Consider the following 21,033-nt stretch of genomic DNA (forward strand, 5'->3'; position numbering starts at 1 on the left):
TAGCCAGCAGCTCGCCTAAACAGGTGTGCGTTTCTTTCACCTCCAGATTACCCAAAAGGGTTCTACCTCGAATAAAAAGGGTTCTCCTATGGGGACAGCCGAAGAATCCTTTTGGAACCCTTATTTGTAAGAGTGTACCCTTCCTCCACATTGAACATTGCTTGTCCATATGAACCTATCGGTTTTCCTGCATATCTATCCTCTTCTCATTCGGTGACGGTTGTAATGGGGGTTTAAAACTGAAGCCTACTTGAAATGTACGAAATTGTGTATAGGATTTACATTAACAATGTAAAAACTGGAAAGATGGCACAGTTAAAAAGACATAACTTCTGGGAAGCCAAGCAGTTTATTGTGAAGTGCGACTGCACAGTGTGAACTGATACATGATCTGGTCTCTAAAACGACAGTTGCCACCTCTGGAAACTTAGACATTAAAACTCATGATAGGCACAGAAATAATATATATGAATTGGAGACAGTATAAAAAGAGCACCTAGGGCAACATTACATAAGGCAGTTATATCAAGTTATATCAGTATATCAGAACCTGTGCGATCACTGGCTTCAGTTGAGGCTTGAGCTACCTACCTAACACTTCTTTGGAAATGCAAAACCTTTGAAATGTCACAATGAGTCTGTTGTAGGCCTACACATGCCTACTGCTGAATACTGAAGTGTTAGTGGCATGTGCCGTCAGTGAGATTTAGGCTATAATGAAACAGCATTGAACAGACTTTGGCAGCTGAGTCCGACCTCCTCCTCTCCCTAGAGTCAGGCACTTTGATTTTGTGTGTGTTCACCTTCAGAAGGAGTAAGTGCACCACCCAAGCACTCTTCAAAGTAGCTGGTCAGGGGAGGGGAGTGAGTGTGTGAGACAACCACATCTCTCAAAGCAAGTAAGAAAATAGGAGTAAAATACAACAATATTTTCAGCATTATAGTAACACAGTGTACACGGAATTAAAAACTTTAAGACTATAATACACAAACCGTGGATACTTTCAACCAGAGGTCAAAAACAGCACTCATTTCTTTAAGGCATTTGATCAACCAAGACGTTTCCATGTTGAAGCAACATCTGAAAATGACATGGTGGTGGCCATTTTACCTTCTTCAAAGAAATGACAACTCAGATATTTCAATCAATGCCTCATTTTTTCCAAGATACGTTTTTGTCAACCAGCTGATTAATAAACGGAATGTGTTTTTTTTAAGCTCCTCACTTGCTACAATCGCATCTACACATATTTTACATGCTTCATCTCTGCTTTCAAATGTACTGTACACTCTTAGAATTAGTGGTGACTCAAGGAACACTGGAGGTACTCAAGGAACCCCTAGAGTTCCTCAATATTTGCACCTTAGGTTAATTGAGGGGTTCTTGGAGGAACCTTTCATGTTTCAATGTAGCAAAGGGTTCCTGTAGGAACCCTGGACTGGAGGTGTGGCTTGATAGGGGTGTGGCTTTCAGATTTTCTGTTGTATTTTCATCACATGTTAAGGTTGAACAATGAGAGTTCTGTAGCTTCAATGAGGCTTACAGAGGTGTACGAGTTCCTCAAGAGCCTATGCAAATCCCAATTTTGGACCTTATGTCATCAGCAATGTTAATATTATTAATATTATATTAGAATATGTAATATGCATAAATATTCAAGGAAAATTGAAATTTGCATGATGAAACTTTACATGATGAACAGAAATTACATTTACTGTAATGGGTGGCCAAAAATAACTATCTGAAAGCCACACCTCCAATAAGATACACCTCCAATCTTCTGATAGGCTGCCACCTCTACAATATATTATTAAAAAGGTTCAGAATTGAACCTCACTCATCACAAAAAGGTTCTGATTTGAACCTTTACACAGGGGTTCCTCGAATAATCTTTAGAATTGGTTCTTTGGTTCTAAAGGTTCTTCCAGGCTCCATTACTTCTAAGAGTGTATACTATCTATTAAGGGAGATTTATAAGTGGTTGACCCACTAATATTATTCTTACAGAAACGTTATGTTCAAGCAGTTGGATTCAGTCAAGAGCTGTCATGGTCATGAGACTGAAGTTGATTTGATATCATTGGAAGATTGACACCATCTCTTCCATAACCAGACAGGTTATGTGGTACTGAACATTTCCAGAGCTTGCTGAGACTCCATCCTGTACTATGCACTTAGCATAGTACAGGATTGTACTAAAAAGAAAACAGTTTTTTGGTAAATGAGGGGAAATAAATTATTGGTCAAAAGGACAGTTCACTAAACTCAATCCCACCTACCACCAGGCCTTAGACCAACACCCTTTCCAGTGTAAAATTCTGCTTTTTTTGGAATGTGTAGGAGATGCAACTGCAGTGGCTAATGGCTAATGCAACTGCAGATCTGCTGACAGTAATAGGAATACATTAATCAATGATATAGCTAGCATGATTAAGAGTTAGGTCCTCAGTGATAACACTAACTAAACTGTAACACAAGTGGATTGTTAGTTTCTCTCTGGTGCTTGTGTCATCTAACATTCTATCTCTCTGGTTCTCCCAATCCCAATCTGTCCGTAAGGGGTTGGCTTCCAGAGAGAGAGAGCAAAAGAGAGAGAGAGAGTTCAGATCAAGCCAGTCCTTTCATCATCATAGCAGTGGAAATGAAGACTTCTGAACAGAAGCAGGAAGTAAACAGTCGATCCCAGGCCAAAGCCAAGGAGTCTGGGAAGTGTGGTCTTTGGGATAGTGAGTCCTGAGGTGATTATTGCTGTGTACTGAAGGGTAGGGGCTCTGGGGCTGGTTGTGCTGCTCCCCCAGGGTAGGAAGGGGAAGAGGGTTCGGGATGAAAGGAAGGGGCTCTGGGGATGCTGAGTTCCTGGAGTGCCTGTCTCTACTTGCGTCGGCGATGTTGGTGGTGATGGTGGCTTTGCATGTCTTCCATGGTGACCCTACCCCACACGCCAATCACGAACGCCTCGATCTCACACTCATTCTCTCCGCGAGCGATACGGAAGTAGCCGTTCTCCCCCCAGTTCTTCCCCCACGAGTTGGCAGCAATCTGGGAAAAGTCATTAGAAAGAGTGGCATGGGTTAGAATGTAGATATAGTAGAGAGAGACCACAGGAGGCTGATGAGGGGAGGACGGTTCATAACAATGGCTGAAACAGAGCAAATGGAATGGCAACAAACACATGGAAACCATGTGTTTGATGTATTTGATGCCGTTCCCTGATTCTGCTCCAGCCATTACCACAAGCCTGTCCTCCCTAATTAAGGTGCCACCAACCTCCTGTGGTAGATACATAATAAGATATTTACACAAATAAGAGACAACAAAGAGAAAAATATGTGATGAGTAATGTGATTGGAGACATCACTTACCCAGTACTTCTTAGTTGTCCCATCATAGTTCCTCTCTTCTCCCCACCTGGAACAGAAAACACAGACGGATTACTGACATGATTGTTTTCAACTAAAGGGAATACACTATTATGAACTTCAGAGGTTTCTTCATTTTTCACTGGAAGTAAAAAGTAATCTGACAATTATTCTGTTGTGAATTGGGTTGTTTTTAACCTTTTACAAGTAGCTTTTTAAATGAATCCCACGCCCACATAGGAATGTGGACACCTGAGAGTGTTTTGACACAACTGACACAATTTGAGCAAGAGCTATAAGTATAGGTATAGATGCTGAGTACAAAACATCTTTCATCTCTTAACAGCATCCTGAAAACAAGATGTTATTTATGACCATGGCTAAAGAACACCAGAGCGATTATACTACCCAAACACACACACACACACACACACACACACATCTACCCTGCATCCCACATCATTCAGATTCCTCAGCAGCACACTGAATTCCCCCCTCTGCCACTTCCCCCCTCGCAGCTCAGGAAACAGGAAGGAGAGGGATGCCCAGTGAGGAAGTGGTCACCGCCCGACTCCTGTCATCTCACAGACAACAACAACAACAACATTGCTGAAGGTTGAGTGAGGCTCTAATAAATACACCTTACCCCTGTAGAGGTCTCTCTCTCTCCTCCTGGCCAAGGCCCATAAATTCCCATCATCCTTAGCTTCTGGTCCTATCTGGCAGTTGCCCCCAGTCGGAAGTGGCCCAGCGTCCCTGCGTCTCAGACCGACTTTCCCTGCCCCCTCCCTCGCTCCAGTTCTATTCCCATCCTGTTTGTGAACACCAGTTCCTAGGAACTCTAGGAGCCTCATATTCTATAAGGGAATAGGAATGCTGGGAAAGAGAGGTGGTGTTTTCAGTTGTTGCCAACTCAGTAGCCTGCCACCAAAACATTGGCGAATAAGGTTTTATTACTTGACTCTGGTTTGGACAAGAGTTCAAGGGTCATCATGCTCTGAAAAAGCAAATACAAACAGCTGTACAAACATCACAACCAAATCTGAAATAGATGGAGACTGGAGGTTGCCTGACGACTCAGACTGGATTTAATTCCACTATCGCTACATACATTCAGTCTGAGACTGCCATCCAAGAAGCCGTTTCTGCTGACACCAAAGTGAGGGACGTTGTCCCCTACGCTGTTTTAACCACTTGTGTTCAGGCTCTGGCCCAACCCATCAGTTTCTGGGACCAATCAGAACGGTTAGAATGGGAGAAGTTGTCGGGGAGGAGATCAAATTCAGACTCATGGTGGAGAAGAAATGTTAGTGGGCGTGGCGTTTGGCTGGAGTGATGTGGCTGAATAGCCAGGCAAGGCAGGATGTGTGTTTTGGGAAGCCAAACTGTGTGTGTGTGGGTGCATTTGCGTGTCTGTGCGCATTTGTGCATGGGTGTGTGTGTGCGCACGTCTGCATTTGTATGTGTGTGTGTACTTGTGTGTATACGGGCAGAGCCAGAGAGACAGACAGAATTGGACCACTACGGAGCCCTTATCTCCCACAGTTAGCGTTGTTCCCCCTGGACAATGAGGGACATACCAGTCCTCCCCCACCTTACCCCTGACCTCCTCTATGGGCCTGATCCCCTCTCTGTCCAGTACAGTTGGGATCAACACACCAGACAATTCCCTTTCCACCAGAGTGGACCTCAATGCCCTAAACACAAACTTTCCCAGGCCCTTGGCTTAATAGAACGCACTGCAGCGGGATTTTGCTTGTAAAAACATCAAAGCTTGTGACAGTCAGGCTCTACGCACCCTGTCCTGACCCCCCTTCTTCCCCCCAACCCATCCAAAAATCCATACCCTTGGTACCCACCGAGCCTCGCGTTCATAGCCCAAACCAGCGAAAGAACCGCAGTGTCAGCGGAGGTTAGATGCAAAGGGAAGATGAGCTTTAACCATCATCATCATCAGTAGAGCATGCTGCTCAGACTAGACACCAACAGCGTTCTAGGACAGACCAGACAGGACAGACCGACCAGACAGGACAGACCATACTCCAGCAGTGTTCCAGGACAGACCAGAACTAGAGTGCGCCCCAAATGGCACCATGTTCCCTATACAGAGCACTTATTTTGAGCTGAGCACTATGGGCCTTGGTGAAAGTAGTGCACTATAAAGGGAATAGGGCGCCATTTGGGAATCAGTTTTATGCTATTGACCTTGATAGAGTTCCCCAACTTACTTTTTTTATATATATATTTTTGGGTTGGAAATCAGCTCCAAATGATTCTGTTCCCAAGTATTCCTACGCATAATAGAGAGACACGTGACTGCAGGGAAACTGAAATCAGTTCTACCAAATGTCTATGAACATGTTAAATGTGCAACCAGAGGGAAAAAGACTTGATCTATAAAAAAGTGGTCAGATGAAGCAGATGCTAAACTACAGGACTGTTTTCCTGTCACATGTTCCGGGATTCTTCCGATGGCATTGAGGAGTACACCACATCAGTCACTGGCTTTATCAATAAGTGCATCGAGGACGTCGTCCCCACAGTGACTGTACGTACATACCCCAACCAGAAGCCATGTACTACAGGCAACATCCGCATCGAGCTAAAGGGTAGAGTTGCCGCTTTCAAGGTGTGGGACTCTAACCTGGAAGCTTACAAGAAATCCTGCTATGCCCTGCGACGAACCATCAAACAGGCAAAGCGTCAATACAGGGCTAAGATTGAATCATACTACATCGGCTCCGACGCTCGTCTTATGTGGCAGGGCTTGCAAACTATTACAGACTACAAAGGGAAGCACAGCCGCGAGCTGCCCAGTGGCACGAGCCTACCAGACGAGCAAAATCATTTCTATGCTCGTATCAAGGCAAGCAACACTGAGGCATGCATGAGAGCATCAGCTGTTCCGGATGACTGTGTGATCACGCTCTCCGTAGCCGACGTGAGTAAGACCTTTAAACAGGTCAACATACACAAGGCTGTGGGGCCAGACGGATTACCAGGATGTGTGCTCTGGGCATGTGCTGACCAACTGGCAGGTGTCTTCACTGACATTTTCAACATGTCCCTGATTGAGTCTGTAATACCAACATGTTTCAAGCAGACCACCATAGTCCCTGTGCCCAAGAACACCAAGGCAACCTGCCTAAATGACTACAGACCCGTAGCACTCACATCCGTAGCCATGAAGTGCTTTGAAAGGTTGGTAATGGCTCACATCAACACCATTATCCCATAAACCCTAGACCCACTCCAATTTTCATACCACACGAACAGATCCACAGATGATGCAATCTCTATTGCACTCCACACTGCCCTTTCCCACCTGGAAAAAAGGAACACTTAAGTGAGAATGCTGTTCACTGACTACAGCTCAGCGTTCAACACCATAGTACCCTCAAAACTCATCACTAAGCTAAGGATCCTGGGACTTAACACCTCCCTCTGCAACTGGATCCTGGACTTCCTGACAGGCCGCCCCCAGGTGGTGAGGGTAGGTAGCAACACATCTGCCACGCTGATCCTCAACACTGGAGCTCCCCAGGGGTGTGTGCTCAGTCCCCTCCTATACTCCCTGTTCACCCACGACTGCATGGCCAGGCACGACTCCAACACCATCATTAAGTTTACAGACGACACAACAGTGGTAGGCCTGATCACCGACAACGACGAGACAGCCGATAGGGAGGAGGTCAGAGACCTGGCCGTGTGGTGCCAGAATAACAACCTATCCCTCAACGTAACCAAGACTAAGGAGATGATTGTGGACTACAGGAAAAGGAGGACAGAGAACGCCCCCATTCTCATCAACGGGGCTGTAGTGGAGCAGGTTGAGAGCTTCAAGTTCCTTGGTGTCCACATCAACAACAAACTAGAATGGTCCAAACACACCAAGACAGTCATGAAGAGGGCATGACAAAGCCTATTCCCCCTCAGGAAACTAAAAAGATTTGGCATGGGTCCTGAGATCCTCAAAAGGTTCTACAGCTGCAACATCGAGAGCATCCTGACTGGTTGCATCACTGCCTGGTACGGCAATTGTTCAGCTTCTGACCGCAAGGCACTACAGAGGGTAGTGCGTACGGCCCAGTACATCACTGGGGCTAAGCTGCCTGCCATCCAGGACCTCTACACCAGGCGGTGTCAGAGGAAAGCCCTAACATTTGTCAAAGACCCCAGCCACCCGAGTCATAGAATGTTCTCTCTACTACCGCATGGCGAGCAGTACCAGAGTGCCAAGTCTAGGACAAAAAGGCTTCTCAACAGTTTTAAGACTCCTGAACAGGTAATCAAATGGCTACCCGGACTATTTGCATTGTGTGCCCCTCCCCAAACCCCTCTTTTTACGCTGCTGCTACTCTCTGTTTATCATATATGCATAGTCACTTTAACAATACATTCATGTACATACTACCTCAACTGGCCCAACCAACCAGTGATCCCACACATTGGCTAACCGGGCTATCTGCATTGTGTCCAGCCACCCACCACCCGCCAACCCCTCTTTTATCATATATGCATAGTCACTTCAACCATATCTACATGTACATACTACCTCAATCAGTCTAACCGGTGTATGTATGTAGCCTCGCTACTTTTATAGCCTCGCTACTGTATATAGCCTGTCTTTTTACTGTTGTTTTATTTCTTTACTTACCTGTTGTTCACCTAATACCTTTTTTGCACTATTGGTTAGAGCCTGTAAGTATGCATTTCACTGTAAGGTCTACACCTGTTGTATTCAGCGCACATGACAAATAAACTTTGATTTGATTTGTATACAAATGAAAGCAAGGTTTGAAACTGCTATGTTTTAGTCAGATATTATATATGTTTGGGCTTTTTGTGGTCAATTTGCAGTCTATAAATTATTTGTAATTATGTTCTTACCACCCGACCATCCACTCAAGAAAAAAAATCAACCTGCTGCCCGAATCTAGATAATCTAATATACTGCATTTATAACATCCATGTGAGATATATACTCACAAACAACCAAGCAAACAGAGCACTCACTTGATGTCAGAGACAAACCAGGTATAGGTAAATAAAGTCTTCAGACATGGCTATGAATTATACCACAATAATGCAGGTAGAAATACACACTGACAAATACACACATTACTAAAAGTTAAATGACACAATATCACATGGAGACCCAAACAAAGGCAGCAGGACGGGGCAGGAAGTGGATCCCCCTCCTCTGTTTTTCTTGATCAATGTCCGATCAGATAAGAGTTAGAGAAACTGCCTCCATGACGGCTCTCAGCAGCTCTGTTCAGAGCTCCTTTTTATTCAACTGACTGCATTGTTCAAGCCAAAGACAACAAACCCTCCAACTCCAGTTTTTATTATGTGGCTTTAGCATTGCACAATGCTGGAGCACACACACACACACACACACACACACACACACACACACACACACACACACACACACACACACACACACACACACACACACACACACACACTCCTGCGCATGCACACACACAAGCCAAAAATTCCACCGGTAGCTAACAGACTCAGATGGTGATCATTTCCTGGTAGGAAAGTATAGCATGTCATTGACATTTAAAAACCAGCTGGAGAAAAACACATGAAATGGCTCTTTACAAGAGGAAAGGGTGTTCATAACACATGTCTTTCCTCATTCTAGTCATAAGGGTTGTAATGCCTAGAATAGACAGTCCAGACAAACAGTAGAAAACAAATACCTAGGCACTCAGACTAAACTATAATGTGAGTATTTGGCCGGGATGGGGTGTTGGGGGTAAAAGGTGGGGGAGGGGAGATGGAGAGAATACTGTCTGGGAGGAAATGTGCGCTCTTCATAGAAGTTGCCCTTAGGCACAGATCTTGGATCAGCTTACCCTCCCCAAAACCTAACCTAATCTATTAACCGCCAAACATCAACATTGACCTTAGATCCGTGTCTAGGGACTAGTTCATTCTACTCCCAGAGGGAGACAGAGGGGTGGGGGTTGGGTGATAGGGGCATGACGGGGAGGGGTGGGGAGGTGATCCAGGTGTGTAGTGCTGCCTGCATTTTTGTGGTCTCCGTGGTAACTAAGGGGCTTGTCTGGGGAATAGAGGACTGGAGCCAAGGTGTGTCTCCGACAGAAGGAGCGACAGACAGAAGGGGAGGGAGGACATCTCTCTTTAGCACACTGGAGAACATAACACACCTGTTGTAGCATGCGGTCTGGGACTGTATACATGAAGATGCTTTCATCATTTGATAACTTGGCAAATGCAAACAAGTATACTGAGGTTTGCTATTGTTGGTAGACTTAGGCCGGAATTCAATGCAAGGTGAATTATAGCACAGTGCACTATAACAGACTGTAAAGGTAATTTACACATCAGCTGCATTGTCACCTGTATAGTGTGCTGCACTATAATCCACCTTGTATTGAATCCTTGCCTTAGATATGAATTATGGAACATTTGATAAGATATATTGAATGCATTTAGCCTACAATAACATTTGAGGAAGGTGAAGACTGAACACAAGACATCCACAGTAATACCAGCATTTTCTTCCCATACTGCCTCCCACATACTGACTGTCGATTGAAATGTAATCTCAGAACAACGGATAGAAGACAACACAAAGCTATAACAGACGGCAGAAGATTGACAGCCTTACCCTGTGATCCTGACGGAGTGTGTGTTGTGTTTGCGGTAGTGTGGCGGTTTGGTGAAGCTGACGTCTGTGTGTTTATAGATCCCACTCTTATAGACGAAGAAGTCCTCATGGACCTCCAGGATGGCTGCAGGATACACAGGAAGAAAAACACAAGCTAGATGAACTGGAAACACAGAAACACACTTTATACAGGCAGAGAAATCTATAGCTTCTCAGGTGGTTATAAAAAGACCAACTAAAGGCCCTTAGTTCATGCTTCAATATTGTTAAAAACATAGATTAATCAACTTTACTATTATCCCAGAAAGCATCACTGTAGTTCAAAGGTAACCAATCTAGGCCTGGTTTCCCAAAACCATCTTAAGGCTAAGTTAATCGTTCAAACCTTTGTAGAAGTATCGTTAAATCTCCAAGCTTTTTCCCAAAACCATTGTTACTAAAGTTGCACTTTAAAACGCTTGTTATTTATCGACTGCCTCAGACCACTCATCAAACAGCTCATTACTTCGTTAGATGTGTTTTTCTCTACATTATACACAGAAGATCTCTGCTAAATGTAGAATCAAGATGTTTATCTGTCTCTCTGTGACCGCCAATAACTTCACAATGAAGTTGACTACGAATTAGAGCTGGGACGATGAATCTAAAATTATTGACACCTATCACGAAATCCGCCGAAGTCGGTTCCTCTCCTTGTTTGGGCGGCGTTCGGCGGTCGACGTCACCGGTCTTCTAGCCATCGCTGATCCACTTTTCATTTTCCATTTGTTTTGTCTTGTTTTCCCACACACCTGGTTTACATTGCCCTCATTACTTGCCGTGTATTTAACCCTCTGTTCCCCCCATGTCTGTGTGCGTAATTGTTTATTGTCAGGTTGGCACTCTTCCGGCTGGTTTGCGCCGGGTTGTATTTTACACCCGTGCTTTTTGACAGCCTGTACTTTGTACTTTGTTATTTTTGTACTTAGTGCTGCCTCACTTGTTCTGAGGGCATTTGTTGTTGTGATGCCGTTGCGTTCTATTCATATATTGCCTCAGTAAAGTGCCTTGTCCACTCATCTCTGCTCTCCTGCGCCTGACTTCCAATGCACCAGCTACACCCACACCTTGACAACACCGACCATGCCGATCACTCATCGCAGGCATTTTGCTGATATCGTTTATTACGATAAGTAGCCTATACTAGAGAAATGTGAATTTTGAAATGAAATAAGTTTGCTAATATTGGTGATTGGCTACAAGCATCAATCTAGTAGTACTAGTTGAAAGGATCATTAAAAAAATACATTAATGTGCACAATAGTTTATGATTATTGCATTATTTTAGGCAATTTATTGCGACAGGCATTTTTTTCTCCATATGGCACAGCTCTACTACAAATATAAAGTTGCCAATTACAGCCTTATTCTAAAATGGATTGAAAAATATATATACAGTACCAGTCAAAAGTTTGGGCACACCTACTCATATCCTCACATGGTCTCTCCTATCATTGCTATGCAGACGACACACAATTAATCTTCTCCTTTCCATCTTCTCCTTAATCTTCTCCTTTGCATCTCTGCATGTCTGTCAGACATATCAGTGTGGATGACGGATCACCAGCTCAAGCTGAACCTCGGCAAGACGGAGCTGCTCTTCCTCCCGGGGAAGGACTGCCCGTTCCATGATCTCGCCATCACGGTTGACAACTCCCTTGTGTCCTCCTCCCAGAGTGCTAAGAACCTTGGCGTGATCCTGGACAACACCCTGTCGTTCTCCACTAACATCAAGGCGGTGACCCGATCCTGTAGGTTCATGCTCTACAACATTCGCAGAGTACGACCCTGCCTCACACAGGAAGCGGCGCAGGTCCTAATCCAGGCACTTGTCATCTCCCGTCTGGATTACTGCAACTCGCTGTTGGCTGGGCTCCCTGCCTGTGCCATTAAACCCCTACAACTCATCCAGAACGCCGCAGCCCGTCTGGTGTTCAACCTTCCCAAGTTCTCTCACGTCACCCCGCTCCTCCGCTCTCTCCACTGGCTTCCAGTTGAAGCTCGCATCCGCTACAAGACCATGGTGCTTGCCTACGGAGCTGTGAAGGGAACGGCACCTCCATACCTTCAGGCTCTGATCAGGCCCTACACCCAAACAAGGGCACTGCGTTCATCCACCACTGGCCTGCTGGCCCCCCTACCTCTGAGGAAGCACAGTTCCCGCTCAGCCCAGTCAAAACTGTTCGCTGCTCTGGCACCCCAATGGTGGAACAAGCTCCCTCACGACGCCAGGACAGCGGAGTCAATCACCACCTTCCGGAGACACCTGAAACCCCACCTCTTTAAGGAATACCTAGGATAGGATAAAGTAATCCTTCTTACCCCCCCCCCCCCCCTTAAAATATTTAGATGCACTATTGTAAAGTGGTTGTTCCACTGGATATCATAAGGTGAATGCACCATTTTGTAAGTCGCTCTGGATAAGAGCGTCTGCTAAATGACTTAAATGTAAATGTAAATGTACTCATTCAAGGGTTTTTCTTTATTTTTTACTATTTTCTACATTGTAGAATAATAGTTAAGACATCAAAACTATGAAATAACACATATGGAATCATGTAGTAACCAAAAAGGTGTGAAACAAATCAAAATATATTTGATATTTGAGATCCTTCAAAGTAGCCACCCTTTGCCTTAATGACAGCTTTGCACATTCTTGGCATTCTCTCAACCAACTTCTTTTGGAATGCATTTGAATTAACAGGTGTGCCTTGTTAAAAGCACATTTGTGGAATTTCTTTCCTTCTTAATGCGTTTCAGCCAATCAGTTGTGTTGTGACAGAAGATAGCCCTATTTGGTAGAAAAACAGCTGAAATAATGACAGTCCTTCATTACTTTAAGACATGAAGGTCAGTAAATCTGGAATATTTCATGAACTTCGAAAGTTTTTTCAATTGCAGTCGCAAAAACCATCAAGTGCTATGATGAAACTGGCTCTCATGAGGACCAACACAAGAAAAGAAGACCTGGAGTTTCCTCTGCTGTAGAAGATAAGTTCATTAGAGTTACAAGCCTGTGTGGGGATCAAATACTTTTTTCCTTCACTGTATGTCTGTTTATGAATACTAGCAGATGCTTGGTGACGTTAACTATTTCCAGCCAGGTGTTTTCCAGGTGACACATTTGTGTCCAAAGTAATTGTATCTTAGGACATTGTCCACAAATCATAAGAAAATCATTAGGGCGAAGGTGAGAAGTCTACATATCAAGGTGTATGAACTAAGGGCTGGGTTGGAAGCTACACTATAAACAGTCCTAATCACTGGGGTTTGAGCTTGGGTCAATTGAGATGCCTCAATTGAGCTGCCTAAGCTATCCCTCTAAGCTAAAACCTCTGGTGGCTGACAATGTTTTTTAGGTCTCTGGCATGTTCACCACATTACATACCCTGTACAAAGTCACTACACCTCCTGAATACTAGTCCAACAATGTCCAACAATGGCATGATAAATCAGAGTTATAGCCAAACATCTGATACACATCCTCTCATACCCAATTCTCCTCCTTAAGCAGAAGCCAAGGCTGTCTTGCCCGTTTGTATTCATTCAGAAATCCAAGAGATGGCTTTGAGCACTACAGCATCACATATGGTTCCAGTATCTCATCATTTTACAATTGCCGATGGCAATTGCATGCACGCGCACACACAGTAAGTCATCATCACTAGATCATCCTACCTTGCACTGGGCCATTATCCATAATCTCCTTCATGATCTCCTTCTCCTGTGAAGAAGCGAGAGATGGACAGAACTGTGATTAGATGAAAGGAAAGATATGGACAGATCTGTAATTAGATGAAAGAGACAAAGTGGAGGGGATATCAACATAAATCTGTAGATAATACAGTACATCTCTCAGTGACTTGAGAGGTTATAGAGACAGATAAATATGCTGTAATGATTTTCAACATTAGGCATAATTTAGAATGATTGATGTGAGAGGTAATAAACCACAGGTACAGTGGGGGAAAACAGTATTTGATCCCCTGCTGATTTTGTACGTTTGCCCACTGACAAAGAAATGATCAGTCTATAATTTTAATAGTAGGTTCATTTGAACAGTGAGAGACAGAATAACAACAAAAAAATCCAGAAAAACGCATGTCAAAATGTTATAAAATGATTTGCATTTTAATGAGGGAAATAAGTATTTGACCCCTCTGCAAAACATGACTTAGTACTTGGTGGCAAAACCCTTGTTGGCAATCACAGAGGTCAGACGTTTCTTGTAGTTGGCCACCAGGTTTGCACACATCTCAGGAGGGATTTTGTCCCACACCTCTTTGCAGATCTTCTCCAAGTCATTAAGGTTTCGAGGCTGACGTTTGGCAACTCGAACCTTCAGCTCCCTCCACAGATTTTCTATGGGATTCAGGTCTGGAGACTGGCTAGGCCACTCCAGGACCTTAATGTGCTTCTTCTTCAGCCACACCTTTGTTGCCTTGGCCGTGTGTTTTGGGTCATTGTCAGGCTGGAATACCCATCCACGACCCATTTTCAATGCCCTGGCTGAGGGAAGGAGGTTCTCACCCAAGATTTGACGGTACATGGCCCCGTCCATCGTCCCTTTGATGCGGTGAAGTTGTCCTGTCCCCTTAGCAGAAAAACACCCCCAAAGCATAATGTTTCCATCTCCATGTTTGACGGTGGGGATGATGTTCTTGGGGTCATAGGCAGCATTCCTCCTCCTCCAAACACAGCGAGTTGAGTTGATGTCAAAGAGCTCCATTTTGGTCTCATCTGATCATCACACTTTCACCCAGTTGTCCTCTGAGTCATTCAGATGTTCATTGGCAAACTTCAGACGGGCATGTATGTGTATTCTTGAGCAGGGGGACCTTGCGGGCGCTGCAGGATTTCAGTCCTTCACGGCGTAGTCTGTTACCAATTGTTTTCTTGGTGACTATGGTCCCAGCTGCCTTGAGATCATTGACAATGTAGTTCTGGGCTGATTCCTCACCATTCTCATGATCATTGCAACTCCACGAGGTGAGATCTTGCATGGAGCCCCAGGCCGAGGGATATTGACAGTTCTTTTGTGTTTCTTCCATTTGCGAATAATCGCACCAACTGTTGTCACCTTCTCAACAGGCTGCTTGGCGATGGACTTGTAGCCCATTCCAGCCTTGTGAAGGTCTACAATCTTGTCCCTGACATCCTTGGAGAGCTCTTTGGTCTTGGCCATGGTGGAGAGTTTGGAATCTGATTGATTGATTGCTTCTGTGGACAGGTGTCTTTTATACAGGTAACAAACTGAGATTAGGAGCACTCCCTTTAAGAGTGTGCTCCTAATCTCAGCTCATTACCTGTATAAAAGACACCTGGGAGCCAGAAATCTTTCTGATTGAGAGGGGGTCAAATACTTATTTCCCTCATTAAAATACAAATCAATTTATAACATTTCTGACATGCGTTTTTCTGGATTTTTTTTATTTTATTCTGTCTCTCACTGTTCAAATAAACCTACCATTAAAATTATAGACTGATCATTTCTTTGTCAGTGGGCAGACGTCCAAAATCAGCAGGGGATCAAATCATTTTTTCCCCCACTGTAAGCTGTAGCTCAGTGGATCTACTTTGATTAGTATATAACACATGTGGGTTCTCTAAGTGCACATGTACTCTGGAAACAGTTAGTCTGCCTCCTTAATGGCACCCTATTCCCTACATAGTGCACTACTTTTGACCAGGGTCTATAGGATGGTGTCCCAATAGTATCTATTGTGTCCCAACTGTATCTATTACATACTGTAATAGATACAGGCTTTCCAGTTGATCTACTGTAGCTCACTCCAGTAACATTCCCTGCTGCTACCCACTCTGTCTTTGAGAAATCTGGCGCGTTCAAGTGTAAACCGGAAAATAGGCCCTACAGGTGAGTGATGTTGATGACTGATGTTGCCTAGATATTATCCAACTTTAGCCTACCACTTACTATCTACACCTTTGTTCTCTCTCTTTCTGCCACATGGAAAAAGAAAGGCCTGCATCCTTCACAAGGAATTCATTTATGAGTCAGCAAATGGAGACTTCTGTACTTTCTCGACGGTAGAGAAAACACATTAACACAAATACGTGAGAAAGATTATGGGCTAATGTAGTGTGAGGAATTCAGCCAGGTGTGTACAGAGCTCATGCAACCTACCTTACCATGTTTATGGAGGATTACAGAGTATGTTTTGCAAGCGGTGATAAACTGATGTCAGAGGTACACATCCCGTGGAGAGGTGTTGGACAGGAGATGTTTTGATGGTGGTAATAGTGTGTGTGTGTGTGTGTGTGTGTGCGTGCGTGCGTGTGTACATACGTTTGATGAGAGCCTGTAGGGAGGTGTAGACTGGTAGATGTCATTGTGGTAGGTGTGTGTGCTGGGGCAGCGTGCAGTAGCCTGTCTCTTCCCTCGGCCCACAGAGCGACTCTGCATCATACAGCGGCCCACCTCCGCTGGCGTCTGCTGGGGGGCAGAGAACGGGTAGCACTCCTCTGTCACCACACTAAGAGAGAGAGTGAGAGAGAGAGAGATGGAGACAGATAGATGATGAGAGATAGAGAACATAGCGTATTCAATAAATCATTAATTCACAGCTAAAAAAACAAAAACTGACCCTTAATTTTATCATGAAAAAATATTGTGCCTGGTGTCACAGTGAAATATGTCCTACCCTCTGCGTCTCAGGTACCACCAGGCTCCGTCGATACGTCCTCCAGCACAGCCCCCTTGGTTGCGCGTGTCACAGGAAATGAGGTTCTGGGGCGACAACTGAGGGGTCATGTGACCCATCGACTGGATGGAGATTCGATCCGATGCAACCGCTGAGCAAGGGAAAGAGAGATAGAAAGAAAGAGAATGTTTTTAAATAAATTCTGTGAAATGTCCTAAGAAATGTTCTGTGGGAATGAGATGGAACTTCAAATAAGTCCTTTTATGACCATTTTACCAGCATCTTTCCAGTATTTTGCAATATTGATACATTTTCTTTACCCACATTTACCAGTACTTTACAAAAATTCCAGTAATTCACCAAAATACCAGCATTTTACCAGTATTCTACCAGCATTTTGCCAGCCTTTTGCCAGTATTTTACTAGTACTTTGTCAATATTTTGCCTGTCTTTACTTGCATTTTGCCAGTATTCTGCTAGTATTTTACTAGCAATTTGTGTCTCACCTGCAGTGGAGAAGGCCCAGGAGGCAGCGCAGTTGCCCTGGTCCAGAGGTTCATGGATCTTTCCAGGCCACTTCTCTGCTGCGTTGAAGTACTGAGGCAGACGGTCATTTTGAGGGTCCATATTCAGCTGAGCATGGGGATAGCAAGGAGGAGGAAAAACAGGAATTAACTAATGTGCAGTTTCAATCCTGTTTCAATATACTTGACCACCTATATAAATATATATATATAAGTATATAAATACAATTAATTATTACTCACAAAACCTACAGTAGGTGTTCCAGCGGCCAGACGGTAAGAGACTGACAAACCAACAACAAGAGGAGGCTGACAAACCAACAGCAAGAGGAGGCTGACAAACCAACAACAAGAGGAGGCTGACAAGCCAACAACAAGAGGAGGCTGACAGACCAACAGCAAGAGGAGGCTGACAAACCAACAACAAGAGGAGGCTGACAAACCAACAGCAAGAGGAGGCTGACAAACCAACAACAAGAGGAGGCTGACAAGCCAACAACAAGAGGAGGCTGACAGACCAACAGCAAGAGGAGGCTGACAAACCAACAACAAGAGGAGGCTGACAGACCAACAACAAGAGGAGGCTGACAAACCAACAACAAGAGGAGGCTGACAAACCAACAACAAGAGGAGGCTGACAGACCAACAACAAGAGGAGGCTGACAAACCAACAACAAGAGGAGGCTGACAAACCAACAACAAGAGGAGGCTGACAAACCAACAACAAGAGGAGGCTGACAGACCAACAACAAGAGGAGGCTGACAAACCAACAACAAGAGGAGGCTGACAAACCAACAACAAGAGGAGGCTGACAGACCAACAGCAAGAGGAGGCTGACAGACCAACAGCAAGAGGAGGCTGGCAAACCAACAACAAGTGGAGGCTGACAAACCAACAACAAGTGGAGGCTGACAAACCAATAACAAGAGGTGGCTGACAAACCAACAGCAAGAGGAGGCTGACAAACCAACAGCAAGAGGAGGCTGACAAACCAACAACAAGAGGAGGCTGACAGACCAACAGCAAGAGGAGGCTGACAGACCAACAGCAAGAGGAGGCTGGCAAACCAACAACAAGTGGAGGCTGACAAACCAACAACAAGTGGAGGCTGACAAACCAATAACAAGAGGTGGCTGACAAACCAACAGCAAGAGGAGGCTGACAAACCAACAGCAAGAGGAGGCTGACAAACCAACAACAAGAGGAGGCTGACAGACCAACAACAAGAGGAGGCTGACAGACCAACAGCAACAGGAGGCTGACAGACCAACAGCAAGAGGAGGCTGACAGACCAACAGCAAGAGGAGGCTGACAGACCAACAGCAAGAGGAGGCTGGCAAACCAACAACAAGTGGAGGCTGACAAACCAACAACAAGTGGAGGCTGACAAACCAATAACAAGTGGAGGCTGACAAACCAATAACAAGAGGTGACTGACAAACCAACAACAAGGAGGCTGACAAACCAACAGCAAGAGGAGGCTGACAAACCAACAACAAGAGGAGGCTGACAAACCAACAACAAGAGGAGGCTGACAAACCAACAGCAAGAGGAGGCTGACAAACCAACAGCAAGAGGAGGCTGACAAACCAACAACAAGAGGAGGCTGACAAGCCAACAACAAGAGGAGGCTGACAAGCCAACAACAAGAGGAGGCTGACAAGCCAACAACAAGAGGAGGCTGACAAGCCAACAACAAGAGGAGGCTGACAAGCCAACAACAAGAGGAGGCTGACAAACCAACAACAAGAGGAGGCTGACAAGCCAACAACAAGAGGAGGCTGACAAGCCAACAACAAGAGGAGGCTGACAAACCAACAACAAGAGGAGGCTGACAAGCCAACAACAAGAGGAGGCTGACAAGCCAACAACAAGAGGAGGCTGACAAGCCAACAACAAGAGGAGGCTGACAAACCAACAACAAGAGGAGGCTGACAAGCCAACAACAAGAGGAGGCTGACAAACCAACAACAAGAGGAGGCTGACAAGCCAACAACAAGAGGAGGCTGACAAGCCAACAACAAGAGGAGGCTGACAAGCCAACAACAAGAGGAGGCTGACAAGCCAACAACAAGAGGAGGCTGACAAACCAACAGCAAGAGGAGGCTGACAAACCAACAACAAGAGGAGGCTGACAAACCAACAGCAAGAGGAGGCTGACAAACCAACAACAAGAGGAGGCTGACAAACCAACAGCAAGAGGAGGCTGACAAACCAACAACAACATAGTTGTTCCCTACACAAACCAACAACAACAACTTCCTAATGATGCTTTTGTGTGGAGCGCGCTCAGCGCATGGTGATTAATTAGCCACAATATGTCACGTCCTGACCAGTAAAGGGGTCTATTTCTTATTGTAGTTTGGTCAGGACGTGGCAGAGGGTATTTGTTTTCTTGGTTTTGTGTATGTGTTTAGATAGAGGGATATTTTGTGTAGAGTGTTTCTGGGGTTTATTGGTGTAAGTGTCGATGTAGAGGGGGTAGTTGATTTAGGTGGTTCGGGGTGTGTGTGTGTGTGTATTGTAGAGGGGTATTTGATTTATGTGTTCCGGGGTGTTGGGTATGTTCTTGTGTTTGTATTTCTAAGGGGCTGTTCTAGTTTTGTATTTCTGTGTTGGCCTGGTATGATTCTCAATCAGGAACAGCTGTACATCGTTGTTGCTGATTGAGAGTCATACTTAGGTCGCCTGTTTTCACCTGTTAGTTTGTGGGAAATTGTGCTGTGTATAGCTTTGTGCCTTACCGGCCTGTTATTCGTCGTTGTATTTTGTATACGTGTTTGTTTTGGGTTTTTCCTTCTTTGTCCATAATAAAGAAGATGAGTGTACATATTCCCGCTGCGTTTTGGTCCTCTCCTTATGACAATCGTGACACAATAGGACTTTCATGAATGTAAATACAATAAGATGACTGTGTATCACACGCAAATCATTAGCAAAAGTCTGTTAAGTTATTCCGGTAGAGATGACTGATTCACAGACGATTAGGACTATTTGGCCTAATATCAGTTTCTGACGTTGTTCCCTACATAGTTCACTACTTTTCCCCCATAGCCCTATGGGGCCCTATGGAGCCCTATGGACCCTAGTCAAAATTAGAGCACTATACAATGGGACGGAGACAGGCCAGGTATGGAGGTGGGAGGCATGCTTAACCCTGCAGGTAAAGTTGAAGTCGGAAGTTTACATACACCTTAGCCAAATACATTTAAGCTCAGTTTTTCACAATTCCTGACATTGAATCCGAGAAAAGATTCCTTGTCTTAGGTCAGTTAGGATAACCACTTATTTTAAGAATGTGAAATGTCAGAATAATAGTAGAGAGAATTTATTTCAGCTTTTATTTCTTTCATCACATTCCCAGTGGGTCAGAAGTTTACATGCACTCAATTAGTATTTGGTAGCATTGCCTTTAAATTGTTTAACTTGGGTCAAACGTGTCGGGTAGCCTTCCACAAGCTTCCCACAATAAGTTGAGTGAATATTGGCCCATTCCTCCTGACAGAGCTGGTGTAACTGAGTCAGGTTTGTAGGCCTCCTTGCTCGCACAAGCTTTTTCAGTTCTTCCCACACATTTTCTATAGGATTGAGGTCAGGGCTTTGTGATGCCAACTCCAATATATTGACTTTGTTGTCTTTAAGCCATTTTGCCACAACTTTGCTTGCAAGTTTGCTTGGGGTCATTGTCCGTTTGGAAGACCCATTTGCGACCAAGCTTTAACTTCCTGACTGATGTCTTGAGATGTTTGCTTCAATATATCTACATAATTTTCCTTCCTCATGATGCCAACTATT

The 21,033-nt window shown here is 44.6% G+C and overlaps 1 protein-coding gene across 2 annotated transcripts in view; it reads right to left on the reverse strand.

Moving 5' to 3' along the window:
* Positions 1 to 330: 330 nt before the first annotated feature.
* tinagl1 (tubulointerstitial nephritis antigen-like 1) overlaps positions 331 to 21,033 on the reverse strand; it is a 63,057-nt gene continuing 42,354 nt past the window's right edge. For both annotated transcript variants that reach the window (XM_014178417.3, XM_014178418.3), the window contains exons 6-12: positions 17,220 to 17,346; positions 16,714 to 16,864; positions 16,359 to 16,545; positions 13,730 to 13,775; positions 10,013 to 10,136; positions 3,364 to 3,409; positions 331 to 3,040 (exon numbers count right to left, since the gene is read on the reverse strand). In XM_014178417.3, the coding sequence (XP_014033892.1) occupies positions 2,873 to 3,040; positions 3,364 to 3,409; positions 10,013 to 10,136; positions 13,730 to 13,775; positions 16,359 to 16,545; positions 16,714 to 16,864; positions 17,220 to 17,346 (849 nt within the window). In that variant the 3' untranslated portion in view covers positions 331 to 2,872. The remainder of the gene's footprint in view (positions 3,041 to 3,363; positions 3,410 to 10,012; positions 10,137 to 13,729; positions 13,776 to 16,358; positions 16,546 to 16,713; positions 16,865 to 17,219; positions 17,347 to 21,033) is intronic.

The sequence above is a fragment of the Salmo salar genome, chromosome 27 (assembly GCF_965601325.2).
Source record: "Salmo salar chromosome 27, fSalSal1, whole genome shotgun sequence".
Taxonomy (NCBI): Eukaryota; Metazoa; Chordata; class Actinopteri; order Salmoniformes; family Salmonidae; genus Salmo; species Salmo salar.